The sequence below is a fragment of the Fundulus heteroclitus genome, chromosome 21, assembly GCF_011125445.2.
Source record: "Fundulus heteroclitus isolate FHET01 chromosome 21, MU-UCD_Fhet_4.1, whole genome shotgun sequence".
Lineage (NCBI taxonomy): Eukaryota > Metazoa > Chordata > Actinopteri > Cyprinodontiformes > Fundulidae > Fundulus > Fundulus heteroclitus.
This window is the reverse complement of record NC_046381.1, coordinates 38,123,203-38,140,720: the sequence shown is the minus strand read 5'-3', so window position 1 is coordinate 38,140,720 and position 17,518 is coordinate 38,123,203. Positions and strand designations below refer to the sequence as shown.

The 17,518-nt window shown below is 47.7% G+C and overlaps 1 protein-coding gene across 5 annotated transcripts in view; it reads right to left on the bottom strand.

Moving 5' to 3' along the window:
* The window catches only part of sugct (succinyl-CoA:glutarate-CoA transferase), a 50,274-nt gene that overhangs the window by 1,502 nt on the left and 31,254 nt on the right, over positions 1 to 17,518 (bottom strand). For 2 of the 5 annotated variants that reach the window (XM_036125335.1, XM_036125336.1), the window contains 3 exons: positions 16,972 to 17,027; positions 16,624 to 16,876; positions 7,802 to 7,865 (listed from right to left, as the gene is read on the bottom strand). In XM_036125335.1, the coding sequence (XP_035981228.1) occupies positions 7,802 to 7,865; positions 16,624 to 16,876; positions 16,972 to 17,027 (373 nt within the window). Of the gene's footprint in view, positions 1 to 7,801; positions 7,866 to 16,623; positions 16,877 to 16,971; positions 17,028 to 17,293; positions 17,377 to 17,518 lie in introns of those variants that run through there. The other 3 variants (XM_036125337.1, XM_036125338.1, XM_036125339.1) reach the window with 3 other exon arrangements.

The window sequence follows — 17,518 nt, the reverse complement described above, 5'->3', positions numbered from 1 at the left end:
AATCCACCTCTTATATATTTCAATCCTTATGTAATTTTGTCTGTGTTGTGTGCACCTGCCTGTTGCTTTAATCCTATAAATTTCCCCGTCGTGGGATAAAAAAAGGATTAGCTAATGTTATCTTATCTTAAATAACACTTTTTAATATATGTACTGGGTTCTTTCAAGGTCTTAATTACATTTTCTGTGTGGGCTCCAGTAACATATGATAGATAATATCTACTTTGAAAGTTAACATGAACTGCTGCTGAAGATGACCACTGATCTACCTGGATGTTCCCTGGAGGACTGAAACGCCTCAGTCAGAGACGTCTGTGGGTCTGTCGGGGCAATGAGAGAAGTTTCGTCTCCTCTCTCCGTTTCTGGGGCTCGACATTTTCATGTTTTTTCACGTGCTTAGATAAATTTGTTGTGTTTCCACTGAAATGAACCGGCTTTTTACAAAACATACAGCTTGATTTCATTTACGGTATTAAAATAAAGCCAAACGATGCTACTTCCCCTGTTCATGTTTTTTCGCTGCTGCGGTCTCTCTCAGCTGTTTGTTTGTTAAGTTTGTGTGAGAGCTGAGTGGGCGGGCCAGGCTGAGCCTGCGTGCTGATTGGCTGGCGCCGGTGAGCCATGTACGAGAGGGGAGGGGGAGCGGGAGAGTGCTGCCGTGACGCCTGCTGACTGACACTGACTGAAAGCATGTGAGCAACATGCGTTAATGCGCGATAAAATAAATATTGCCGTTAATAGTCTAATGAATTAACGCGAAATTAACGCGTTAACTTGCCCAGCCCTAATTATATTATATTATATTCAAGGGATCAACTCTCCTTGAACAGCAACAAACCTCCAGCAGAACCAGGATCAGGAAACAGGGCTGCAAATCCTGTGTGAGTGAGTCTATATAGAGATTAAACACAGTTAAAGAGAGTGATGATGATGATGATGATGATGATGATGATGATGATGATGATGATGATGATGATGATGATGGGTGGTGCTTCCTACCCCTGCACCATCAGAACACACCCCAGATCTGTGTTCTTAACAATCACTGATTTATTTCAGGTTCATTTCCCTGGAAATGTTCAGCATGCCTCTGTTTAACTGAGCAGAACCTTTCTGACAGAACCTGGTCTAAACCGGGTCCACTGGACCACGTCTGACCTGAAAAAACAAAACCACCTTTGGTCAGGTTTGGCTTTGAAGTTGAACTGGACCGGCCCGGTTCTTCCTCCACATTCCCGCTGATTCTCCGTTTGGAGGAAGAGGAAGCAGAGATGAAGATGAAGCCAACAGGCGGTTTATTTCTGGAAAGGGCCGGACAATCAGCTGCTTTTAAAGATCAGCGCTAATGAGCCCGGCTCTCACAGGGTGTGTGTGTGAAGGTTCACGTGCATGGTCCTGGCCCAGTGTGCGCTGTTTTCACCACATAACAAACTGATTATCCTCTTCAATGAGCCTCAGCGTGCACACCACAGCCACTGTGTGCTCGTCAGGGTGTCAGGGTGAATAATTAATGAATAATCTTACGTAATCCTTTCATTCATCCGTCACATCTCTTCCTTTATTCGGCTGCTCCGTCCATCCAAGCAGCTCAAAGCTGATAGCAGCAAGGAGGGAGAGGAGGAGGACAACCGCAGGAGGAAGAATGTTAATGAAGAGAGGACCCCAGCAGAAGCTCAGAGACCAGGAAGCTGAGCTAGAGAAGGTGCAGCGTGGTTCTGTCCAATCAACCTGCCAGGTTACCTGTAGCTCCGCCCCTTTACCTGCTGAACCTTCTCTGAGGTCTTCATGATGTTCCTGAAGGTGGAACCGGGTCAGGTTCTGGATGCAGCTCCATCCACAGATACCTGCTGGTGGTCTATGGATTTTATGTCACCATCTCTCACTGCCTTTCAACATGTCCCTGAACTGAGAACATGGATCTGGAACTGGAACTGGGAACGTTGGGAACACTGGGAACAGCTATTGGCATCCAACCCAATAACCGGTGTGAATTTAATTTAATTTAATTTATATAGCACCAATTCACAACACATCTGAAGGCACGTTATAAAGTCAAAGCCTGCAGGCAGATTGGACACTAAGCTGCAACGTTCCCCGTCAGAACCAGCTGGTTCTCTTGGTCCATCCCAGGAACTCCAACTTCTGAGTGCAAAATCAACACATCACAATGCCTGATGATGCATATTTGATTCAAACCAAGATCAAATTGCAGGCGGTTTGCTGCCATCTAGTGGTCGGAGTTCTGCTCAATTCTGCTTAAACTGACCAGTTTGGATAATAAACATCAAGGCTGGACAAGAACCAGAACTTTTGATTCTTTCTCTGACTGCTGAGAACGTTTGGGCCTGAAGCTGAAACCTGACCTGACCGATGTGTTCTCTTGTCTTTCCCATTTTGAAGATGACGTTCCTCCATATTTAAACCCACAGAGAGACAGAAAATTAAGGAGTGTTGATTAGAAATTTAAACTGAGAAAACATTCCAGCTCATTTGTTTTAAAGACATTTCAGGTCATCAATAATTGTGTTTTTTTTAGAATAAATGTCCTAAAATTAAACTTTTTTTCCTTTTTTCAACTGAGATTCTGCTGCATAAAAAAATAGGAATTTCTTTAGAAAGGCATCAATAAGAGAAAACTTTGCTGCTTTTTATGATGATTATTTCATTTGCAGTGCATGCACTGCATGCTAATATTGAATCAGCACCGCCATTGGCTGAGATACTGTGATGTCACACAGAAAAGCTGACGTCTGTAGTTCTGCTGCTGCGTTTGCCTCTGTAACGATTTGGAACAGCTTTGAGATCTTTCTATCGATTCTCAGGCTAGCAGTTTATTAGCTTAGCATTCAGTTAGTATGTTTAGCATTTATTTACCTTTGCTCCAGTAGCCCAGACCACGCCCACCCTCACCCCGCCCCCTGGTCCGCCAGACTCCGCCTCCTTTAGGCTGCAATTATTCAGTTATTAGATATGGGCGGAGTCAGGCTCTGGTACGGGCTTAGAAAGTCTTTAAAGGATCCAGATCATTAGTTCCTGACCCGTAAACCCAGTCTGATTAGCTATCTACAGATTATTATGGTTAATTATTAGCAGATAATCCTGAGTACGGCTGGTTAGAGAACATCTCGTTGTGTTAATAATTCCCAGAAGATCCCAGACGATCCTGCTCCATCTGATCTTCAGTCCATCCTCCAGCCTTTATAAACCGACTCTCCTGCCTCTGTTCCCGCCTGCTCCCCGCCTCCCGGACAAAGGATCACCGCGGACCCGTCTGCCAATGGATGTCCTGAGCTGCACGTTTTTCTGCTCAATTAGCCTCTGAGGAACAGACACGCACACGAACAACTGGTGGTGTTTGGTAAACAGAGACGGGCAGAACAGGAAGGTGCAGAACAAAGAGGCAGGCCTCACACACTCAGCCCCGCTGGGTCTGAATGCCTCGGTGTGAATCCCAGCAGGGAGCAAAACGATGGAACCTCCCGGGATGTTCTGCTCCGGGTCCGACACGTTCTGCGGTTCTGCTGTGGGAATCAAACTGGCTCTAAAAACCAGCAGATTCAGACCTTCTGGAGGAACCACGGCAGGCGAGAACCTTGACAGCAGATGTGAACCTCTCGAGGGAGAGGTTCACATGGAGAACAGTGGTTCTGTTAGAACTGGGTTCTGTTCCCACTCGCCTTTTTTTAGTGAGAAAGAATCTTTCTCTCATGAAATTATCCAGAATGTCTTTGGGTTCTTTCCTGGAAGAGCAGCTCAAACACAAACGATCTCTGATCCCTGACCACTAGCTAGCATTAATGCTAACAGCGGTAGCGCTTCCACGTTCCCAGCATGTTGGTGGATCTGAAGCAGCTGGATGAGCGGAGCTGAAGGTCGTGTGACATCACGTTCCGTCACGTTCCGTCACGTTCCGTCACGTTCCGTCATGTTCTGTGTGTGCTGGAAGAGGTGTTGTGCTGAGTCGGGACTGAATAAGTTTATTTCTCCTATTATTTATTTTTATAACCAAGTGAGAATGAAAGTTCATGGCACAGTCCAGCAGCGCCCCCAAGTGGACAAATAAAAATGTGCTGATTTAATCAGAAAGTGGGTCAGGCCGCTCTCAGCTGGAGCCACTCCAAGCGTCCAGCATGTTGAGGTGAGTGAAGACAGATTACCTGCATGGTGCAGCTGAAATATGGTCATGTTATCGGGTTCAGCAGAACTTTCATGAGTTCTGTAGCAGTCCTGCAGGTTCTGAACATCCAGCATGTTCAGCTGAGCCGCTGGTTCTATGGCTGCCACGTCAGCTGGAGATCTTCTGGGTTTGTTATGACGTGTAATCTGCTGCACATGAAAGCGAGGCAGTTAGAAGGTTTCCGGTCCTGGTTTCTCTTCTAGGTCCAAGGATGTAGGTCGAACTCCTCCAGGTTTGTGATGTTCTGCAGCCTGAGGAACATCTTCCACTCATGGTTATCACACTGGACTTCTGAACATCTTTTCTTCTTAGATATTTAAGCTGTAATAGACCCTGAAGAAGGGGTGACAGGTGGGCTGAACTTAAAATCAGGACAACTGAAGGAATGTTGTCCTGAGAGGAAATAAACCAGGAAATAAACGAGGAGAACCGAAGGAACCCAGGAGGTTCTTCAGCTCATCTCCAACCAGGACTGTTTCTACAGCTCCACTTGTTTTTCCTCCCTTCTGTTTCCTTTCTCTGCTAAATGGAAAGCCAGAACCAAAGAGAACAAAGGAAACGTGTCTGACATGTTTGGAACCGTTCCTGGGCTTTCCTGGATTATTGATGCTTTGTTTTCCAAACTCTGTCAGGAGGGATTTTCTCCTCAGACGGCCGTTTTCACACAGCAGGAGCCAAACATGTGGCGCTCAACACGTTCATTAAACGGTAGTGAAAGCAGGCCGGAGCGGTTCCCAAACATCGGATCAGAACTGACACATTCCTCGGTCCGGCTACCGAACCGCCTGAGGTCAGGAGAACCGGGCAGGGCCCGTTCAGCACCGGCCATGAGGCGTGAAAGAGACGAGGAACCGGCGTGTCCAGAACCAGGAACCAGGAGGACAGAACACGCGTCGGGTCAGAAGACGGATTGGACTGTAAATTGTGAGCCGGGGACAAACAGCTTCCTGTGAGTGGAAACGCGCTGAGATCCATCAACCCGCCGTCCCTGTGGACACGCCTCAGCTGCACGCTGCGGTTCTGATGAGAAATATTTGTTTGTGGGTCTGTGGCGGACTTAGGGGGAAAAACAGCGTTCCCAGTGGAACGTCTGTTCCTGAGAGCCCACGCTTCACGGAAAAATGTCACACGCTAATTTAGAGTCTGCAGAACCAGAAGAATCCGGGTCAGAGCTGGGAGTCACACCGGTACCAGTTCAAGGAATAAACAGCCGCGAGGAACCAGAGGAGAACCGGCATAATGGTGTTAACAGAACATCTCCAGTGGTTCTGCAGATGAAGGCCATGTTCTGTAACGTTCTACCATGTTCTACAGGGAGTCTCAGTCTGAACAGGGTGTGTGAGCGAGAACGTTTCTGATCATTTTACCACCAGAGTGAGGACTCTGATGTAAAGTGTCGGCCCCTCCTGGGGGCCCTGCTTTAGGGGCCCCTATGGGAGTCCGGGGTTATGGGTCCCCTGACTCCTGCCTCTGTGCTCGAGGAAGGTGGGTCTTTGGTTCTCCACAATCACTATCAAGCTATTTCCTTCTGGATAATTTTCACCTAAACTAGTGCACTCTCACAAACTCCCACAGGTGCTAAGTTCCAGGTATTAAATGTTCACTTACATACAGAAAGCCTGTAATAATAGAATGATGTCTCAATGCCCGTAATTTATTTATTTTCTTTCTGTGTAGTGTCCACATAATTCTCCCTGCAGGAATCATAATAAAGCTATTTACAAGCATAAACCAAGCGGAGCACTATGGCGAAAGCTGCTTGCTCCACTTGTGAAAGTAAAATCTGTCGAGCTCTATCTGGCATTGAGATATCAATTCCTATCGCCACATTGCTAGACAGGACACTGGTTTGATCCTAGGGGTTAGATTAAGACAGAGGTGTCAGGTCAGGGGTCAGAGGTGAACCTGTAAAGGCCAGGGTTAGTGTGCGTTGTGTAGTGTGTGTTGTGTAGTGTGTTGTTGTGTAGTGTGCGTTGTGTAGTGTGTTATTGTGTAGTGTGCGTTGTGTAGTGTGTAGTATGTTGTTGTGTAGTGTGTTGTGTAGTGTGTTGTTGTGTAGTGTGCGTTGTGTAGTGTGTGTTGTGTAGTGTGTTGTGTAGTGTTGTGTGTAGTGTGTTGTGTAGTGCGTTGTGTAGTGTGTTGTGTAGTGTTGTGTGTTGTGTGTTGTGTAGTGCGTTGTGTAGTGTGTTGTGTAGTGTTGTGTGATGTGTGTAGTGTGTGTTGTGTAGTGTGTTGTGTAGTGTGTGTTGTGTAGTGTGTAGTATGTTGTTGTGTAGTGTTATTGTGTAGTGTGTAGTATGTTGTTGTGTAGTGTGTTGTGTAGTGTGCGTTGTGTAGTGTGTGTTGTGTAGTGTGTGTTGTGTAGTGTGTGGTATGTTGTTGTGTAGTGTTATTGTGTAGTGTGTAGTATGTTGTTGTGTAGTGTGTTGTGTAGTGTGCGTTGTGTAGTGTGTTTCGTGTAGTGTGTGTTGTGTAGTGTGTTGTGTAGTGCGTGTTGTGTAGTGTGTTGTGTAGTGTGTTGTAGTGTGTTGTGTAGTGTGTTGTTGTGTGTAGTGTGTGTTGTGTGTAGTGTGTTGTTGTGTAGTGTTGTGTAGTGTGTGTTGTGTAGTGTGTTGTTGTGTAGTGCGTTGTGTCGTGTGTAGTGTGTTGTTGTGTAGTGCGTTGTGTAGTGTGTTGTGTAGTGTGTTGTTGTGTAGTGTGTTGTGTAGTGTGTTGTTGTATGTAGTGTGTGTTGTGTTGTTGTGTAGTGCGTTGTGTAGTGTGTAGTGCGTTGTGTAGTGTGTTGTGTAGTGTTTGTTGTGTAGTGTGTTGTTGTATAGTGTGTGTTGTGTAGTGTGTTGTGTAGTGTGTGTTGTGTAGTGTGTAATGTGTTGTTGTGTAGTGTTGTGTAGTGTGTTGTTGTGTAGTGTGTGTTGTGTAGCGTGTAATGTGTTGTGTAGCGTGTAATGTGTTGTTGTGTAGTGTGTTGTGTAGTGTGTTGTGTAGTGTGTTGTGTAGTGTGTTGTTGTGTGTAGTGTGTGTTGTGTGTAGTGTGTTGTTGTGTAGTGTTGTGTAGTGTGTGTTGTGTAGTGTTGTGTAGTGTGTGTTGTGTAGTGTGTTGTGTAGTGTGTTGTTGTGTAGTGTGTGTTGTGTAGTGTGTAATGTGTTGTTGTGTAGTGTGTTGTGTAGTGTGTTGTTGTGTAGTGTGTGTTGTGTAGTGTTGTGTAGTGTGTGTTGTGTAGTGTGTTGTGTAGTGTGTTGTTGTGTAGTGTGTGTTGTGTAGTGTGTAATGTGTTGTTGTGTAGTGTGTTGTGTCGTGTGTTGTTGTGTGTGTGTGTTGTGTTGTGTGTCCTGTGTTGTTGTGTCGTGTGTTGTGTCGTGTGTTGTTGTGTCGTGTGTGTTGTGTCGTGTGTTGTGTCGTGTTGTGTCGTGTGTGTTGTGTAGTGTGTTGTGTAGTGTGTTGTTGTGTAGTGTGTGTTGTGTAGTGTTGTGTAGTGTGTGTTGTGTAGTGTGTTGTGTAGTGTGTTGTTGTGTAGTGTGTGTTGTGTAGTGTGTAATGTGTTGTTGTGTAGTGTGTTGTGTAGTGTGTTGTTGTGTAGTGTGTGTTGTGTAGTGTGTTGTGTAGTGTTGTGTAGTGCGGCTCACCAGGCACGGCGACCCGTCCGGCCGTGGGATGCTGCATCTCCTGGATCAGGCCGTTGTGTTTCACCTGTAAACAAAGAGGCAGAGGCTGAATTGGACCGGTTCTGGTTCTGGTTGTAGTTCTAGTTCTAGTTCTGGTTCTGGTTCTATTTTTGGTTCTGGTTCAAGTTCTGGTTCTGGTTCTAGTTCTAGTTCTGGTTCTGGTTCTATTTTTGGTTCTGGTTCAAGTTCTGGTTCTGGTTCTAGTTCTGGTTCTAGTTCTAGTTCTGGTTCTAGTTCTGGTTCTGGTTCTGGTTCTAGTTCTGGTTCTGGTTCTGGGAAAAACAAACGAATATCTGTGTCCCTGCTGCTGATCTGTTTACGTTGTGAGGGAGGAAGATCCGCTCAGAGCGCTGCTTCTTTGTTTGTTTGTTTGTGTCTCTGTGTTCTCTGGTGTGGGACGCATCAGAACCAGAGTTCTACCGGCCCAGTTCAGCTGGATGGACCCGGTGCTCATGAACAATGTCTCAACATGAAGTAATTCTGCAGAAAATCCAGAACATCGCTGAGTTCTGCTGCTTATCCAGAAGAGAAGACCTGCTAGAACGTCCTGTGTCAGAACATCAGTTTCTGGGAGGAACACGTTAGCACAGGCTCTGCTCTGGTCAGAAGGTTCTGAAATCAACGGTTCCACTGTACAGAAGATCCGTCTATGAAGGAACATTCAGAACATCTGCCAACACCAGCGCGGTCCTGCTGCCTGCAGGTCCACCCTGTTTAATGTTCTGTCCAATCAGGAAGAGAGCTAACAAGACAGACATGGAGGTCCAGCAGAACCAGCCATGGACCAGGACCTGAGGACTGATGTTCTGCTGCCAAGTTCCCAGAGATCCTCAGAGATCCTCAGAGCTCCGATCTGAGCCTAGAACTTCCAGCCGAGGAGTTTCAGCCTCAGAGAGACGCTTCAGACGCGCTGAGAGCCGCTCTGAGGAAGACATAAAGTTTTATCTTAGTGAGGAGGTGTGGTTGACCCCGTTGCTAGGTGTGGTTGACCCCGTTGCTAGGTGTGGTTGACCCCGTAGTTTAGCAGTTAGCTTAGCGGCTAGTTTAGCGGTTAGCTTAGCGGTTAGCCAGTCATTGTAGCTCCGCTGCTCTCACCGTAGACTCTGAACAAGGCTGAGAGACACTAGAAGTGAACTGTGTTCATGTTTATGAGAAGAAGAGGAAGCTCTCATTAGAAAGAAGTAAGACCAGAGAGGATTTAGGAGATTTTGTTTCACGCGATCCCACTGAGGAGCCAAAGGGCAGGTAAGACGGCCTAACGCAGTGATTCAAAACGGGACCTGCATTTGACGTAGAGGAGCTCAGACATCAGTTTTGGTCAGCAGACATGGCTACACTGCTAAAGACGTATGAGGCCATGTTCCACCGCTCACGTTCTGTGGAGGACATCAGCAGTGAATGATGAACGTGAAGCTAAAACAAGGATCAATCAGCATCTTCTCAGATCAGGTGGCTGCAGCATTTAGACAGGAGGTGTAAACATCTCACAACACGTGTATAATTGTCAGAAATACTTTAATAATCCCAGAGGGAGGCTTGAAATGTGCTACATTTGAAGCATCCAGTGTTTAATGAATCTAAGCAGACTCCAGAAATCCTCTCTAAGGAGCACATTTGGAGCAGCGGTCTGCATAAAGTCAGGACAGCAGCAGGCGGGGCCATCAGCCTGGGAACGACCACTGGAGGAGTGAGAGGACCAGAGAAAAGGTTAAAATAAAGCTTTAGATCAGATCCGTGTTCATTCTGCTGCCATTTATTAGACTCTTCTGGACATTAAACGCTGTTACTAGCTGAGGAGCAGTAAAAACTGTAATTATACGACTGAATCCTCCCACTGAACATCTCAATAAATGACAGGCAACTCTGTTTATATGGATTTGTTATTTTATAAACTCATGACAGAGAACTACAGCAATAAGCAAGGCAGGTTTGTTTTTAAAGAACATTTTAGTGGCGAGATAATTCAAAGTGGTTTACCTGAACAGAGAGGAAGAAAACGCTGCAGAGGAAAGCTTGGTGTAAATAGTTTAACGTCAGCTAAATGTGATCTCTGACAGAGGAACATGTCTACCCTGCCGACACACTAATGAACATACAGCTTAGAAAAACTAGATCTAAAACCAACCTGGTCTAAGATGAATTACTGCTGTAACTGATTATTATAGTAAACCTGTAAGCTGTTATGATCTCAGGTTCTGGATGCCGGTCTGGCCTCAGAGTGAACGACTGACGTTTCTCACAGAGTTCCAGTGAATCCTGAGGGAGGGAACGTTGCCCTGCAGAACGCCGCCTCCAGGTGAGGACGTGGCACACCGTGGACGGGTCTGAGGCTATGCCATGACCCACATCATCTCCTCACCTTCCTCCTGGCTCATCCAGGAATGGACCAAGCGGTTCTCCCACAGAACCTCCCGCTCTGAGGACAGAACACTGCAAGGATGCGGCGGCTTCAGCAGAAACAGGAGATGTGGGTCAGGTAAGTCCTGGGTGTCTCAGGAAGGGTTCCATCTGGGGTTCAGTGCGCTCTGATTTAACGCTGTCCTGACCTCCATGGGGGCATGGCCGCCGGCATGAAGCGGGTCAGTGTGTCCTGGCCGTCCGGACCGCTGGGGACGGATCCAGACGGGAACAGGGAACCGGAGCAGGTCCATCAGAGCGGGGACGCTGCAGAGGAGTCGACTCTGCTGACAGCAGAACCCGTAAATCACAGAGGACAGCAGAAAAACAGGAAGTGATGCGTAAACATGAATCATGAGCGAGGAGCGCGGCAGTACACGGACCGAGGTTCTGTGGCAGAGGTTCTGAGGTCCAGCTGGTCTGAGTCAGATTCACTGAAGACTGCAGAGAACCTGGCTTCACTCAGAGCGAGGTGGTCACATTAGAACCAAAGCTCAGCTGTGGTTCCAGGTCTCAGCTGCTTCTATGAAGACAGATGGAGACCAGAGATGAGGACGGGTCCTCAGCTCAGGACTCAGGTTCTGATCCGGTCCACCTGCAGACGGACCGCCTCACATGATCCCACACCGGTCCAGACAGAAGCTGTGGACCAACGGCGGCTCGGTAGGTTTGCTAATGAAAGGAGACCAGATGAGGAGCGTGTCTCCTCACAGCGGCTCCTGCTCTCGTGTGAGGGGGCCGTGAGGATGTGGGCGAAGCTGCAGAGTAAACATGGAGCTCTCAGAGGGGACGGAACCTGGCACGGCAACAGAACCGCTTCTGGATGTTTGCATGGAAAATCAGACACATGCTCAATCACCAGCCTCCAGATGTGATGCAATAACCCAGCTCTGGTTCTGATACACCAACTGCAGCTCTCTCACCTCTGATGGGTCCTCATCAGAACCTCAGCACACAGACGACCTGTTTCAGGTCCACCTGTTGATCACCAGGTTCAGGAGGACACATTCTTGATCATTTTCAGAACTAAACCAGAACCACGTCTGTGAGGAGGAAACTAGAACCAGGTGGATGTCAGGAAAATCTGAAAGATATTTCTGGATCCAAATTTACTCCTTCACATCCAAAATGAGAAGATGTCCTCCATCTACTGTCATTTAGTGATGCTGGTCCCTCAATGAGACACCAACATCCTGGTCCCTCATGGAGACACCAACCTGCTGGTCCCTCATTGAGATACCAACCTGCTGGTGTCTCACGAACACAAAGCTGCTCGTTGATGTCTCTTAGATGAGTCTGGTCATGGTTTGATGACGGGGGAACACCTCCCTTGAAAAAGAAGGTGATTATTCACAGGAAGCTGGCTCCGTGGTTTAATTCAGAGCTGCGTTCCTTGAAGCACAATGTTAGGAAATTGGAGAGAAAATGGCGCTCTACACACCAAGAGGAATCCTACCTAATCTGAAGGGACAGTCTATTGTTGTATAACAAGACCCTTCGCAGAGTTAGAGCAGCATATTTTTCATCATTAATTGAAGAGAATAAAAATAATCCTAGATTTCTCTTCAGTACAGTTGCCAAACTTACCCAGAGCCACAGCTCCGTTGATCCATCCATTCCCTTAGCTCTTAGCAGTAATGATTTTATGGGATTCTTCATAAATAAAATTGATGCCATTAAAAATAAAATAATTGGCATCCTCCCAAACATGATTACCTCGTCCTCAGTAAGTGAGGCAGCATTGGAGGAATCTTTAGAACCTGCGCAGTGTCTGAACTGTTTAAAAGCAGTAGAGCTTTCTGAACTATCCAAAGTTTTAGCTTCATCTAAACCTTCTACCTGTATGTTAGACCCAATCCCAACCAAGTTGTTTAAGGAGGTATTCCCTTTGATCAGTGGCTCATGTTACCCTGAGCTACCTCTATAGTTATGCTGCTATAGGCTTAGGCTGCTGGAGGACATCAGGGTCTATTTCTCTCACTCTACTGAGTTCTCCTGTTCTCCAGTTTTGCATTGCATTGAAATGACTGTTGTCATTTCAGCTTTTAACTTTGTGCTCTCTCTCTTTTCTTCATAGAAGGTACACCTGATCTGGCGTTCTGTTAGCTGTGACATCATCCAGAGAAGACAGATCACCGCTACTACCATCTAATGTAGAACAGATTACTGGATCAATGTGTGCTTCTGTGCTTCCTGTGTCTCTGCTCTGTCTTCTCTAACATAGAAAGTACTCCTGGGTCAATGTGAGCTTCTGAGCTTTCTGTGTCTCTGCTCTGTCTTCTCTAACATAGAAAGTACTCCTGGGTCAATGTGAGCTTCTGTGCTTTCTGTGTCTCTGCTCTGTCTTCTCTAAGCCCCAGTGGGTGGAGGCAGATGAGCGTTCACACTGAGCCTGGTTCTGGTTCTGCTGGAGGTTCTCCTCCCTGTTAAAGGGGAGTTTTCCTCTCCACTGTCGCTTCATGCATGCTCAGTATGAGGGATTGCTGCAAAGCCATGTACAATGCAGACGACTCTTCCTGTGGCTCTACGGTTCCCCAGGAGTGAATGCTGCTTGTCGGGACTTTGAAGCAATCAACTGGTTCCCTTATATAGGAAATTTTTGACCAATCTGTATAATATGATTGAATTTGATTTTGTAAAGAGCCTCGAGAGGACATGTTTCATGCGTGGTTCATTCTATATAAATAAAATTGAATTGAACTGCGTCTCTGTGGCATCAGGAAACAGAGGCTCCGCCCTCACACCCTCCCTGTCTGTTTCTACATTGAAGGATGATTGCAGCATGTGTGCAACATTATCTTCCAGTGATGGAGGCCGTCATTACCTCCATCTGCTCAGCAGACACGCGCAGAGAGCCGCGGTCAGAACCTCGTTTTATTTTCCACTCGCTGCGTTTTTATCTGACAAACTGAAAAATGAAGCAGCAGAGATGAAACGCAGCGGCGCTCAGAGCCGAGCCAAAAACCGCCGATAGCTCCTGGAGCGGCCCGGTCCATCGCTGCTCTGCTGCTCCTTAGAACCCACAGAACCTCATTCTGAGGTGCTGCTCCGTTCAGGCCCACAGGTGCGCGTTAAATTTTGGGTTTTGCTTGAGTTTGAGGAACCGGTTACAGAGTCGCTTGGTTCTGGTTCTGAGCCTGGTTCTGGTTCCTGTCTGACAGTGAAAATAAACATATAAAGGTTCTTTGGGAGGTGTAGTGAACTGGTCTGGACCCATCTGAGGGGATTTTTACTGGTCTGGGTCCGTTATTGGGTCCGTTGTTTATATGGGGACCTGTGATTATGGATCTGGGTTCTGACTGGTTCTGCTCTGGGCTCATATCAAATGTTGAGCTCTGGTTCTGACCATGGTGTGAAGAGAGTTTTCTGTGGCTTTCTCTGCTCCTCGGTTCTGGAAGTCAAGAACCTGTCGGTTCCTTTAAACCAGAACCAAAAACCGGGTCTTTACTGCAGCTTTGGACCAAAGAATCTGACAAAGGAACAGATTGTTCTGATCAGGGAGGATTGAGATTAAAGATTAATCACATTATTAACATTTGCTTTGGACAGATTCTAGATTTTATTCTTTTCTCTCCATCTTTCTTCTAGGTCCAGTAGAACCAGGGCAGAGAACCCCATTTCATTTCTGGGGAACATGAAACAAAGCTCTCTCTCTCTTTGCTGCAGCTTTGCAACTTTTTTTGTGGGGTTGATTCTTCAGCGTGTTAGAAAACATTATTAAAAGTAATAACAGTAGTTATAGCATTATTCTTTATTAGTCCACATTTTACCTGTATGCATGTTTCTACCTGTTCAACCAGTGATGGTATCAGGTGGAAGGCAGCAGTGGTCCACCTTTATGATGCATGCTGCTCTATGTCAGAGTATAAAAGGAAAAACCTACAAGAATAATCCAACAAAATCAAACTCCTCCTCAGAAACAAAGATTTACTTCAACAAAGAAAAATTCAACAAGATATTACAACTAAGATATTACTCAAAATATAGAAACGTATACATGTACAGTGCTTTGAAGTTTTAGAGTTTAACAGGAGGTCTATAGATAAAAAGTTTTAACCATTCATCAGTTCATCTGTGAAAAACTAAAGTATAGTTTCTATCAACCACACTAAAACATTTGCACACAAAAAGCTACACTTGTCTAAATAAAAGAACCAAACTCCAGCAGATTTATGTCCAGCTTCTCTTTATGGACGTTACAGAAAACTGCAGAGTTGAACAGAAACTAAAGAATCTTTGACCTATAAAGAAATCAGAGATCCTGAAACTTTTAAAACACTCAAAGCAGCCGGGAGGTCTCCTTCACCCATAAATGTCTGGTTCTGGTCCTCCACACAGCCAGACCAGAACCAACCAGAACCAGTCCAGTCCGGGTCAGAGGACGATGGAGGTTCCATAGGGATGTGAGAACAAAGGTTCCCTCTGCAGGTACCACAGATACCTGCTGGTGGCGCTGTTAATGGACTGGAACCGCTGTGGAGGTCCGTTCAGAGAATCTAAGGTGGTTTAAGCAGCTCGCAGAACCAGAGTTAAAGAACCAGAGTTAAAGAACCGGAGTTAAAGAACCCGGAGTCAAAGAACCCGAGTTAAAGAACCAAAGTTAAAGATCCAAATTAAAGAACCCTATTCAAAGGAGCCGAGTTAAAGAACCGGAGTTAAAGAACCCTAGTTAAAGGAGCCAAGTTAAAGAACCTGAGTTCAAGAGCCAGAATTAAAGAACCTGAGTTAAAAAAACAAATTAAAGAATCTGAGTTAGAGAACTGGAGTTAAAGAACCCTAATTAAAGAACCGGAGTTAAAGGAGCCGTGTTAAAGAACCGAAGTTAAAGAGCCAGAATATAAGAACCTGAGTTAAAGAACCGGAATTAAAGAACCTGAGTTAGAGAACCGGAATTAAAGAACCTGAGTTAAAGAACCCGAGTTAAAGAACCTCAGTCCAACAGCTAGGAAGGTGAGGCTGCTCGGGGAGGCAGGTAAACATATGGGCGGGGCTCAGCAACGGGTGGGGGAGGGGGCTCATTGGGGAGGAACAATTTACCGGGTTTGGACATCAGAGCGGCCGGTTCCCCGTTGATCCCTGCTTAGAACCCAGTTCTCCTCCGTCTGAGACGCTGCCTTTAGTTTTAATTGGTTTAATTATGTTCTCTGCTGTTTTATTTAGAACCTTTAGAAACAAAGCCGGGTTTAAAGGTTCTGCTAAGCCGGGTCACTGAGCCCATAACGGTTCTTATCCGGGGAGGTTCTGCCCAGCTCAGGCTGGGGGGAACCTGGACTTTCTGGGAGCGGGAGGAGGAAGAAGAGGAGCAGGAGCAGGAGGAAGAGGAGCAGGAGGAGGAAGAAGAGGAGCAGGAGGAGCAGGAAGAAGAGGAGCAGAAGGAGGAGGAGGAAGAAGAGGAGCAGGAAGAAGAGTACCAGGAGCAGGAAGAAGAGGAGCAGAAGGAGGAGGAAGCAGGAGCAGGAGGAGGAAGAACAGGAGGAAGAAGAGGAGCAGCAGGAGCAGGAGGAGGAAGAGGAGCAGGAGCAGGAAGAAGAGGAGCAGGAGGAGGAGAAAGAGGAGCAGGAGGAGAATGAAGAGGAGCAGGAGCAGGAAGAAGAGGAGCAGGAGCAGGAAGAAGAGGAGCAGGAGGAGGAAGAAGAGGAGCAGGAGGAGGAAGAAGAGGAGCAGGAGGAGGAGGAAGCAGGAGCAGGAGGAGGAAGAACAGGAGGAAGAAGAGGAGCAGCAGGAGCAGGAGGAGGAAGAGGAGCAAGAGCAGGAAGAAGAGGAGCAGGAGCAGGAAGAAGAGGAGCAGGAGCAGGAAGAAGAGGAGCAGGATAAGGAAGAAGAGGAACAGGAGGAGGAAGAAGAGGAGCAGCAGGAGGAAGAAGAGTAGCAGGAGCAGAAGGAAGAAGAGGAGCAGGAGGAGGAAGCAGGAGCAGGAGGAGGAAGAGGAGGAGGAGCAGGAAGAAGAGGAGCAGGAGGTGGAAGAAGAGGAGTAGGAGCAGGAGGAGGAAGAGGAGCAGGAAGAGGAGCAGAAGGAGGAGGAAGCAGGAGCAGGAGGAGGAAGAACAGGAGGAAGAAGAGGAGCAGCAGGAGCAGGAGGAGGAAGAGGAGCAGGAGAAGGAGCAGGAAGAAGAGGAGCAGCAGGAGCAGGAGTTCTGAAGCAGGAGTTCTGGAGCTGGACTCTGTGCTGTGGGCGGGGCCAGCCGTCAGAAGCGGATGCAGGGCAGGATCCCGGCGCGGTGGAGGAACAGCAGCGGAGTGATGAAGCTGCTGATGATGCTGATGGAGACGCCGAAGAGCGTGAGCTGCAGCACCAGCAGCAGAGACGCCGTCAGGACGGTGGGACCCAGAACCAGACTCTGCAGCAGCTGCGTGACGCTGTTGAACACCAGCGTGATGACGATCACCTTAAAGGCCTTCCTCTTCATCGTGTTCCAGTTCTCGCCGCTGCGGTTCCCGTCGCCGGGGCCCGGCTGCTTCAGGACCAGGAGAACCCGGACGCCGCAGTAGGACAGGACGGACAGGAAGAGGACGGACTTGCCGATGAGGTAGGAGGCGGCCACGGCGAAGCTCGGGGAGAACAACGGCAGCGTCAGGTCCAGCAGGATCAGCAGCCAGTCCAGCAGGCAGAACCCCAGACGGTACCGCAGAGGTCTTAACCTGCAGACAGCAACGGCACGTTCCACATCAGAACCCAGCAGACGGAGAACCCAGGAGGACCGCTCCAAGGCCGGCGTCTAACCCTAACCGCGTACCTGAGGAAGAGGGTGGGGTGGACCACGGCCATGTAGCGCTCCAGGCAGATGCACGTCTGGAAGAGGGGCCGAGAAATGAGCATGAGCTGCAGGAACACCTGCAGAACCAGAACCCCCACCGCCTCGGACATCCTGAGCAGGAAGTGAACCATCACGTAGAACGACGAGCAGCCAAAGAGGATCTCGGCCACGGCCAGGTTGAGGGCGAAGAGCTCCGAGGCCACGGGGCCGCCGGACCCTCCGCCGATCAGCCAGACCACGTAGACGTTGGCCGGCAGACCCACCAGAACGTTGGAGGCCAGCAGACCCGTTATGCCATCAAAGAAGAAGCTGGCGTCGAATCCCCCAGTGGAGTTGGACCCAACAGAACTCATCCTGATCCAGTTCAGAAAGCGTTTAGGAATCCTGCAGGAGTGGAACCAGAAACCCTGAGATTTAGCTGAGGTATCAGACGGATCAGAACCAGGTGAAGGCTCTAACTTCCTGACCTGGAGCGCTCTGATTGGACGGTTAGACGTTGATTAACCTGACTAAATTAACCTGGTTT